Source organism: Galeopterus variegatus, unplaced genomic scaffold (assembly GCF_000696425.1).
Source record: "Galeopterus variegatus unplaced genomic scaffold, G_variegatus-3.0.2 Scaffold1000, whole genome shotgun sequence".
In the NCBI taxonomy this organism is placed as follows: Eukaryota; Metazoa; Chordata; class Mammalia; order Dermoptera; family Cynocephalidae; genus Galeopterus; species Galeopterus variegatus.
The window spans coordinates 337,735-349,092 of NW_007727111.1; the positions used below are offsets into that span (position 1 = coordinate 337,735).

At 33.3% G+C, this 11,358-nt stretch overlaps 1 protein-coding gene across 4 annotated transcripts in view; it reads left to right on the forward strand.

Annotated features, from left to right (window-relative positions):
• PAPD4 (PAP associated domain containing 4) overlaps positions 1-11,358 on the forward strand; it is a 59,134-nt gene that overhangs the window by 14,026 nt on the left and 33,750 nt on the right. For 3 of the 4 annotated variants that reach the window (XM_008574149.1, XM_008574148.1, XM_008574150.1), the window contains 4 exons: positions 5,275-5,389; positions 5,476-5,567; positions 7,065-7,143; positions 9,091-9,160. In XM_008574149.1, the coding sequence (XP_008572371.1) occupies positions 5,275-5,389; positions 5,476-5,567; positions 7,065-7,143; positions 9,091-9,160 (356 nt within the window). The remainder of the gene's footprint in view (positions 1-5,274; positions 5,390-5,475; positions 5,568-7,064; positions 7,144-9,090; positions 9,161-11,358) is intronic. The other variant, XM_008574151.1, reaches the window with a different exon arrangement.

The following is an 11,358-nucleotide window of genomic DNA, read 5'->3' on the forward strand; positions in this document are numbered from 1 at the left end:
ACTCCTGCCTGTGCAGCAGCCATACTGAGGGGTTTTTTTTCTGTCTTCTGAAAGTTATAGTCCTACAATTTCAGCTCAGTGTACAATCACGTACACACCCAACTTCAATGTTATATCGATACCATTCCCCTATTTACCAATTATGTATAAGCTAATTGTTATTGTAGAAAAACGTCTTGTAACTGAACTGACAGTATATGTTTGGAGTTCAGAAGTACAGTCAGGGCCAGAAATATGGATTCTGAATACACCTGCATTAAAAGTGACAGTTGAACCTCCTGGAGTAGATTAGATTTTTTTTATTTAGTTAGTATTCAGCAAATTTGTGAGTTCTAGGCAAGGGAAATACAATGTTGTGCTAAATGAACATGGTCTCTTTACCATTTACGTATAGTGTAGTGAGAGGGAGAGCCATTAAAAATAATTATACAAATCAAAGTTTTATTTATATATTTGTAAGTGCTATGAAGAAAAATTACAGAGTGCTGAGAGAATGTATGTGAGGTTTCAGGGAAAGCCTGATGAGTAGAAGTTAACTAGTTAAAAGAGTGGTGGGGATGGGAAGAATGCTTTAGAAAGAGGAAATACCACGTTTGAAGGTCCTAGTGCAGAAAGGAGCATGGAGTGTGCAGAGAATTGAAAGAAGGCCAAGATGGCTAGAGTTTGGTGAATTAGGGGGAGAATCGTTGAAGGTGTGGTTGGCGAAGTGGGGAGGGGGCGGATAATGCAAGGACTTGTGTGCCATTTTGGTCTTCAGCCTAAGGACAGTGGTAAACTCTTCAAGTTTTCTTTAAAAGCAGGGAAGAGAGATGAGTTAAAAAGATTTTGACTGCAGTGTGGAGAGCAGATTGAAGCTGAGGAAGCATGGATGGCAGGGAAGTTATTGTACCATAGTATTCCAGGTAAAAAGTAATGGACCCTAGATTTAGGAAGTGCTGGTAGTGAAGATGTAGAGAAATTGATGGATTTAAGTTATATTCAGGAGGTGGAATTGATAGGATTTGATGATGGATTAGATTATGTTGTCTAAACCTCTGCAATATTGACATTTTAGGCTACCTCTCTTTGGTGTTGAGGGACTGTCCTGTGCATCCTACGATGGCTAGCAGCATTCCTGGCTTCTACTCCCTAGGTGCCACCAATCCCCAGTTGTGTCAACCAAAAATGTCTACAGACATTGCCAGTTGTCCCCTGGTGGGGAAGGGGTATTGGCAAAATTACCGCTGGTTGAGAACTGCTGGATTAGGTAGAGAAGAAGGTATTGAGGATTACTCTCAAGTTTCTGGCTTCTACAACCAAATGCATCCTGGTATCATTCACTGAGACAGAACAAAATGAAAGAGGAGCAAGATTTATGTGTGTGTTTAGTAGGGATTGTCTCGTGAATTCTGTGGACATGTTGCCTTTAAGATGCTTTTGAAGCATCAAAGTGGAGATTTAGAGTTGATAGTTGAATATAGAGATCTGGAATTCAGAAGAAAGGTGTTGGCTAGAAATGTACATTTGGTAATAATCAGCATACAGATGGTAATTAAAGCCAAGAGTATGGATATGATTGTCCAGGAAGAGAGTCTGTATCCAAGACTGATTGATATAGGTTGAGAAACAATAGGAAAACAGGAATGGAAAGTAAGTATACCTAACTGTTTTGGGAAATTTGGGTGTGAGGGGGAGGAGCTGAAGGTAGGAAGTTGGGACAAAAGCTTTTTTATTTTACTTTTTTTAAGGTGGGAGAAACTTTATCCTCATATAAATGTTTGTGGGAAAGGTTCAGTAGAGAGGGAGAAGGTTGACCACTCTGGAAAGAAAAGAACAATCATGAATAAGGTTTTCTAGAGGGTGGAAAGGGAGTGGGTCCTTTGTATGGATGGAGTGATTGGCCTTAGGTAAGAGAGTGCTTTTTCAAACTGGAGGATAGGAGGAGAGGATAGGATAGAGGGAGTTTTGTAGATATGGTAAGAAGTTATTGGAGTTCCCATGGTTGAATGGCTTCTTCCTGTTTTCTCTCTGAATTACTGTGCAAGGTCATCTGTTGAGAGTGGAGAAAGTGAAGTGGGATGTAAGAGGTTTGAAATAGCATTTACTGAATTCAGGAAATCAATCTGACAGAGAAAAAGAGTGGAGGTTTGAAACAGCATTTGCTGGATAGAATAGAGGGCTCACTTAAGATTGGTTAATGAATTTATTCTGAAGAATAATAAATCAGTCAGTTGAATCTGCCAGCTCCAGGGAAAGATTTTGTTAATAGAAGTTTTCTTAACTACTTTGAGGATTCATATTCTGTCTGCTGTAAGCCTAAAGAATTGAATTTTGAAAATGAGTACCCTCTGAGTTTAAATGTGTTCCTTTTTAAAAATCTTTTTTTTGTTTTCAAGTTGCTGTTTTAACAAACAGAACTCTTGAAATTCGAAATCTGAGTTAACTTTTCTGAATTTTAACTTTTACTTTAGCTTTTAGGTGAATATATGGTTTCCTGCACCAAAAAAAAAAAAAAAAAAAAAAAAAAAAAAGGCTGTAGTGGAATCAGAGTTATCCAATAAAATAAAAAGATGATTTTGAAGGATGATTTTGAAGGAATTATTCAAAATTTCTTGTGTAATGTTTAATTTTGTAAAGGGGCAAATATTATGGAGCCTCTTGACATCCTTGGAAGAATATTTCGGCAATAGTTATCTCACAGGTCTGTAAGGGGCTCTATCTTTTTAATGTATGTGTCTGCCAAAAAAATTTGAAAGCCACTGAGATTTGTATAAGTTTAAGATATAAAGTTACACTGGTCAAGAGTGTTCGGATCCCCTTACTGGCCAGTTGTCCCCACCACCCCATCCCTGCCAAGTGAGGTTATACCTTACACAGAACACCTAAACCAGAGCTCAGCACAAAAGAGGGGTTGGCTGGTTTGCTTAGTTGGTTAGAGTGCATGCAGACTTAGGTCATGGGTTCAGATCCCTGTACTGGCCAGCCACAAAACAAACAAAAAAGCACAAAAGAGTTCAAGTAAAAGCTTGTTTATTTTTTTCCCATCCTCCTTATTTAGCAGTTGTTCCTTGGCCAGGTTCAAGAAATAGTATGTGCCTAAAAGCAATCAAATGTCAGGAGAAAAAAAAAAAAATCAGTAATCTACACTGCCATCTCAACCTGCCAGTTTACAAATTATGAAGGTTCTACATTGTGTCCACACACAAAAACGTAATAATTTAACACACTAACAAGGAGTGGGTTGTTTTAGGCATGATATTTTTCTGATTCTATTTTATTTTAGGATTGGTTACTTTGAAGGGAAAGGGAATTCAGCATCAAGAATGAATTTAAATTTTTATTAGGCATCTAGCTTTATATTACTTGGAAAATTAGTACCAGCTCTTTCTACAGTTATATGTGTAACAAAGATTAAGGCAATAGAAAGCCTGAAGAATTGCTAGTTTTTATTGACATGTTTATGAGCCAGTGACCTGTTTTCTGGATCATGCTTACTTTTATTTCTATTTTGAAAGGTCATTGCTAATTTGTGTTTCTTGTTTGTAGGTAGGGGAAAAAAAGTTACCATTTTTTTATACATTGTAGTATATGATCAGGTCCCGGTATTCCCAGCTAAAAGGTTTTTTTTTTTTTTCTTTCTTTCTTTTACATGGCGACCCAGCTAACAGGGACAGTGGAGAGGCTGCTGAGAATACCATGTGAAAGTTACACCTTAAGCTTTGTATATTGATGTGTTTGTTCTGAATCCAAACCCATACTTTACTTGTTCTTATAGTGGCTTATATTGATCTCAGACCATGATAATTTTATTGGTAATTTAATTTGAGTTTGACTTTGAGGACAGTTATATTTTTTAGGAAAAAGCGAACGTATACATTTGGAAGAAATATTTATTTTAATATTTTAAACTATATGTAGGTAAATCTTTTTGTGCAATTTTACGCAGATGTAAATTTACTTACAGTGAGAAGTTAATTAATTTTAAGGTAATAGATCCTGGTAGGTACCTAAACAGGTGGTATTATAGAGATTTAAACAACTTTAAGAATAATCTCTTTTATAGACACTTTGTTGAAATAGTTTTTTTTTTTTTTAACTAAAAATAAGGAAAAATTTACCCCGGAATGAAACAAAATAAAATTAAAGAAAATTCTTGAAGGGCCATTATGCATAGTTAGCTTGGTATTACATGTGTGATTTAAATCATACGTGATTTCAGCCAAGGAGATTTCATACCATATCTCCCCCCTTTCTTTTTAATTATAAGAACATAGAGCCATCTCTTGAAATATTTCTCTAAATTAAGCAACTGAAGTCTTGTTTCAGCATATATAAGGGTACTTCAACAAGTTCATAGAAGGATTTATATTATCTTTTAATTCCATTTCTTCATGAACTTGTTGTACCCTCATTTGTGCATTTCTTTGAGTTTTTGTCTCATCTGGACTCTATATGTCAGTTCTGGGGTAAAGTAACATGATTTAATAATGTGAATCCCTAAGTAAATGTCTAGATAGTAAGGAAAATTCTTTTATATATAAACCTATTAGATCTTTATTATAGTAGTCCTTGGGAAAGAAAAAAATGTTTTCATGAATGTAAAAAAGGGAGAGGAGCAAGAATATGAAATTTCATGTTTTCCACATAATTATAAATTTCTTTCACATGAGGATATTTCCACATGAACATGGTCATTCAGATGAAAGAACTTTATAAATACAATAAAATTTCATTTTGGCATTGTTGTAAAGAAATTTACTACTTTATTTTGTTATTCAACGAATAGTGAGTACCTACTAGACTTCTAGGTTTATGTTGATCTGCCTTACTGATTCTATACATCTGGGCTTTGCAAACTTTTCCTGTGAAGGGCCAGATAGTAAATATTTTAGGTTTTGCCACTCACATATGGCTTCTGTTGCATATTCTTATTTGTTTGTTTTTATAACACTTTAGAAATGTAAAAACCATTCTTTGCTCATGGGCCATACAAAAACAGACAGTGACCAAGGGTTGTAGTTTGCTAACCCATGGATTATAATCATTATGAATTATCTGTGACTGTACTTTTCTGGGACTTGTAAGCAATGTTTTACTTTATAAAGTTTATAGGTAGTTTTTCAAATCATTCCCCATCTGAACTTGAATAACAGTAGCTTTGTATCAGAAAATGTTAAGAAGATAATATTTATTTTTAAAATACTGTCTGTAGAATTAATTTACACTTCTCAGTTTGGTAATTACTTTTACATTTTTGAACAAAACTTTCACTTTTTTTTTTGCGGTGGATTCAAGTTGAGTCAGCAGATACTGGAGTTATTTGAAACATGTCAGCAGCAAACAAGTGATTTAAAGAAGAAAGAACTCTGTCGAACACAGCTGCAGAGAGAAATTCAGCTGTTATTTCCACGTATGTTTCCCTATTTTGCATGCCCTTTATATATATGCATTCCTATTTTAAATTTTAAATAATATCATTTTCTTCTGTTTCTCTAGAAAGTAGACTTTTTTTGGTTGGGTCTTCTTTAAATGGATTTGGTACTCGGACCAGTGATGGTGATTTATGCCTAGTTGTTAAGGAAGAACCTGTAAGTAATAAAACATTTATTCCAAGTGTGTTTCTCATGTCAAACCAGTTAAGAAATTTCATATAGTCATTGAGGAAAAGAACTTGCTTTGTTTTAGTTACTTCTTTAGATTTTCTGTTTATCATTATTCCAGGAAACCCAGGAAATACTTTTTCTTTTAGGGCATGTGCACAATAAGCGTAATAGGATTTCTAGCATTAGTTTAGTTCTGAACTTTTAAAGTGAGATGGCTTCACTATGTGTTTTTAAAGAGCTCTGCCTCTATCTTGAAACATCATTGGGTTGGATATGTTACTAAGATGCAGCAAAGAGGAGCATGTGGCAGTATTATCTTTTTGATATATTTCCTTTCCATTTGAATTCTCAGTGATTCTATTTTTAATCTTTGTTTTTTTTTCCCTTGAAAATGCTGTATTGGGTTTGTGATTCTTATTTGGGGAATAGAAAAAGATTTCACTGAAATTTATTTATTTATTTATTTATTTATTAAAAGATGACTGGTAAGGGGATCTTAACCCTTGACTTGGTGTTGTCAGCACCATGCTCACCCAGTAAGCTAACCGGCCATCCCTATATGGGATCCGAACCCGTGGCCTTGGAGTTATCAGCACCACACTCTCCTGAGTGAGCTACAGGCCGGCCCTTCACTGAAATTTAAAATAAGACTATGGTAATTTATTAAATTTAATATATTTTTTTCTGACATTGTTTCTTTTTATTTTTAGTTAGCAACCAAATTATGTTATTTAGTATCATGTTTGTTTGAATTTCCTGTTAACCAAAACTCTTGTGTATACCTTAATACCACAATAATTGATGTTGATTAAACTGACCCGAAGCAGCCTTTTTAAGACGTTGAGGTCTCTCTTAAACTACTGCAAATCAGAAAAAGATTTATTCCAGGAAAGAAACTGGTGTTTTTCTAGGCTTTGAAATTATATAAAGGAAAGTAAAAATGCCCTCAAATTCTAAACATAGTAGAGAATACAAAAATTTTAATTAAACTTTCTTCTCATGCAGCTAAGAGTACACTCAGGCATATCCCACTAATCCTCCAGTATTATTCACATATGTGATTCATGTTGTCATAGCTTATATTCAGACTGAGACACCATAGCTATGAACCTGTTCTTAAGCATCTCACAATCTAGATAGGAATAAAACATGTTACAGAAAGTTAAAATTCTGTTTATTTTTGTTGGAGAGATTTGCTTTTTGTACATTTATACCGAAGGAGAAAAATAACATGTACAGGTATTTCAGAATTTCCTTAAGAACTATGCCTTAAGTTTAAAAGTAGGAGTTCATTTAGAAATGTGAATGTGATAGACAGCATTAAAAGGCTGGCTTTTTCTATGATGTAAATCAGTGTATATTGAAAAGTAACTCCTAAGAAAAGTATACCTTTTATATTTTCTTTTTGTTGAGATACTATGAGAATATGAAACACTAAGCTTAGAAAGATAATGAGAAAACACTTTATTTTTAACTTTTCAGTGTTTTTTTCAGGTAAATCAGAAGACTGAAGCACGGCATATACTCACCTTAGTCCATAAACACTTCTGTACTAGACTTTGTAAGTCTGACATGCCTCAAGTTCATATGTCATCTGACATAACTATTTATTTAAAATGTCTTTCGGTTTATTTTCTGGTAAGAATTGTTTATTCTGGTCAGGGTAGGTATAATGTGGATCTTTTTTTCCAAGTGAATTCCTTTTAATTTTTGATTAAAAAGAAGAGTGACCATTTATTCAACAAATCTTTATTGAGCTTACTTGCAAAATATCCCACTGAATGCAGTGGGGGATTTGAAGATATATAAGCTTCTGTTCTTTTTCTCAAAAAGTTATAACCATTAGGGAAACTACGGCATGACTATAAATAACTGTAATGCAAAGTAGTTGTGAATAGCCAAAAGAGTGATAGAGGTAAAGTCCTATTAGTGATATAGGTAAAGTGCTGTTAATCATATGAGGGAGAATTTCAGCTGTTTTGCAGTGATATGCATCTTTACTCGTTTTAAAAATATGATCACTGAACATGAGGCCCAAGTGTATTACTCCAATAGAAAGCAAAATTGTTGACTGAGACCATTTTGTTGTAAGATTTTATTATTTGAATAAGCTGACTGTGAACAGATTTTAATCCACATGTTAAGCCATCTCAAATAATATATTTTAAACTTCTACAGAATGTTGTAGAAAGTTAAAGTCACGTCAACTGTGTGATGTTGGAAAGACATTTGTATGTTTAATAGATGCTTATGTGCCAGGCTTTGAGCTAGAAAATACAAAGTCAAGTAACAAGTTACTGCCCTTGAACAACTTGTATCTATTGTAGAAGAGAAAGAAATCACATGATTTATTTCTGTGGACTTAAGTTTTTGCATCTGTAAAATAAAGGAGTAATTCATAACTTGGTGTGTGTGTGTGTGTGTGTGTGTGTGTGTCTCTCTCTCTCTCTCTCTCTCTCTCTGACCCATATCGGGATCCAAACCCTTGACCTTGGTGTTACCAATCAACACCATGTTACCATGTTCTAACTAACAGAGGTAACTGGCCAGCTCCTTAAGTGGGTTTTTAATCATAAAATATTAGAATTGGAAGGAACCTTAGAGATCATCTAATTCAAATGAAAGGCTCTTTTTTTTTTTTTTTTAGGGAGAGGAGGTTGTTGTTTTTAATAGTTAAGAAAACTGGTGGTCATTGGGTTCCGTACCTTGCCTGAGGAGGATAGTTTGTCAGAATTCGTACTTGTTACTCAAAACTTTTAACTCCTTATTTTTTATTAAACCTCATTGAATTTCTGCACATAAATTCTGCTTTGAAGCTTGATATATTTTATAATTTTGATAAAAACATTATAACAAAATTTTTATTTATTTTTCTTTTTTTAAAATCTGGTACTTTTTCTGTGGTTAAAAAATTAGAAAATTGCTCATTTGGGAAATGTTTGCAGAGTTTCTTTTCTCATATATTTCCGTATTTTTCTAATTTCCTATGGCGAATGTGTATTACTTTCAACTCAATTTTTAGAAAAAGTTTTTGGAATAAAAAACTCGTATGTGTGTTTTTTCTTCTTAGAGATTATATACTTACTTGAATGTGTTCTTGCCATATGTATCATGTTGCCAGCATTTCCATATTTAAGACTCTGTGAATGTGATTTCTGTGGCTCCATAATATCTTACTATGTGCTATACCAGAATTTAGCTATCCTCCTGCTGCTAGCCTAGATATTTTTTAAATTTTATAATGCTCTGATGAATTTCATTATAGATACTAATAGATATTGGACCGCGTTACTGAAATAACCTTAATGTATAAAGCCCTTTAAATGGTATTACTGGACCCTGCAGTGTTAGAAGAATTCAATAATGTCCTCACTTCTTTGCTTTCTTTCTCAAAGACAACATTTCCTTAAATTGTTTTAGCTTAGTAAAATACTATTTTTTAAAAAAGTGTGTTGGAACACTATGAATTTGAGAAACATTTGCAGATACATTATTTTTTATCCTTCAGCTGGCTACATTGAGAGACCTCAGCTGATTCGAGCAAAAGTGCCAATTGTGAAGTTCAGGGATAAAGTCAGGTAAATAATTACCGAATTCTCATTTTTTCAGTTGCTTTAGATCATTTTTAGATATTCATCTGATGTAGATAATTAAGAAATGTATGTTGTAACACAACAGTTTACCTTTATCAGTTTCTAGATATCACTTGACTTGTTCTTTGAAATTATTTTTTTAAGTAGTCTGAGCAATTCTTCCTCTTGCTTAACTGCATTTAGTTACTCTGCTGGACATTTTGAGTATTTGAGACTATTCAATTTAAAGAATATATATATATATTTATATTTTAGATTTTTAAATGATATCTTGCCTTTTGGAAAAGTAATGCATTCTTAAGAACTTCTTTAATTAGTGGAATTTGATGTATATTTATATGAAGGGGTTTATTATAAATACAATTATGATTAAACAGTTATGTTCCATTTTAATAAAAGATACTTATAATACCTAGAATAATAGATATAAAAGAAGAGTAGCCAAAAATACTTACTTTATTGCAAAATTCATATATATCTATATATTCTACCAGCTTGTGTTCTGTATTACTTATGGGCATTGAAATTTGAATATTTTATGTAATATCTGAATATAAAATGTAAATAGTTAGGTGTTAACTTATTAGTTAAAAATATTTGTTAATGTATTCTAAAAATAGATAGGATTGTGATAAATCAGGGTTTTCTAGCCCAGTTTTACAAAAGGACCTGAAATAATATACTCATAAACAGACGTGCACAGAGTTGATCCTTATTATTTGTGGATTCCATATTTATAAATTTACCTACTTGCTAAAATTTATTTTTATTTTTATTTTTTGTGGCTGGCTGGTACAGTTATCTGAAGGCTGGGCTCTAACCAACTGAGAAACTGGCCAGCCCCTAAAATTTATTTGTAACCCCCTACATCAAACAAGCAACCTTCTCATGGTCTAATTAGTACCATGTTTTTCACATTTTTGTGCTTTTTTGCTGTTTAAAATGGCACCAAGCATAGTGCTAAGGTACTGTTTAGGGTTTGTAAGTGAAAGAAGGCTGTAATTAATGTGCCCTCTGTAGAAAATGTGTTAGATACGCTTTATTCAGGCCTGAGTTACAGTGCTCTTGGCCATGAATTCACTGTTAATGAGTCAAAAATATATATTGAATAAGAAGTTTTTGAACAGAAACACAACATAAAACATGGGTACGTATCAGTCAGTTGATGAAAATATTGTGATTAGGCTGGCAGAAACCTAACTTTGTGTTTATCCTAGGAGCAATGGTTTAGTATTTGCTAATTCAATGTTTACAGTGACTTTATAGAATATAACTACTGTGAATTATGAAATGGACCGAATGTATATATTTTAAATAAAACATAATGCCTGGTTCAAGCCTTCCCTTCCATTTATCCAAACATACATCCAATCTATAAATATTCATTGAATTTCTGCCAAGTAAATAGTGTTAGAGTTTTCTAAAACACAAGCATATAAAATATATAGGGAGATAAATGTAAAGTCAAATGAAAATATAGCTAATTATAATAGTTTTGAATATGTGGTTGTAGTCAGTTACCTAAAGTTTTATTGTTTTTCTAATTAAGATTATTATACAAACATTTTTTGTTGTTAAATATTCTTTATAAGCACCATTCCATCATTCTTCTCTATACAAAGCATAAAAACAAAAACAAAAAACCTCCTCTCTTAACACCCAAAGATAATTAATGTTGACATTTTAGTGTAAACCTTCAGTCTCTTTTCTATGCATATGAATGCATAAGAATTTTTCAAAGTAAAGTTCGGATCATTTTTTTTTACTAAACCATATAACATGAACACTTGCTTATGTCATTAAATATTTTTTTCTGTGGTGTCATTTTTAATGGTTTTGTAGTATTTCATTGAGTGAGTAAAATGTCATTCCCCTATGTGTGAACGTTTAGTTTGTTTCTAGTTTTTAGCTACTATAAATCAGCATTTGTGCATAAAATTCTTTCCATATTGAGGTTTACTTTCTTAGTATTTCCAGAAGTAGTATTTGAAGCAAGTACTGTGGATATTTTTAAAGCTCTAAATTCATATTTTTGGGAAAGTTTTAAATTGCAGACTAGGGCCGGCCCGGTGGCGCACTGCTACAGTGCGCTGCTTGGGAGTGCGGAGGCGCTCCCACCGAGGGTTCGGATCCCACATACAGACCGGTTCCCGCTCACTGGCTGAGCGAGGTGCGGGCGCAGA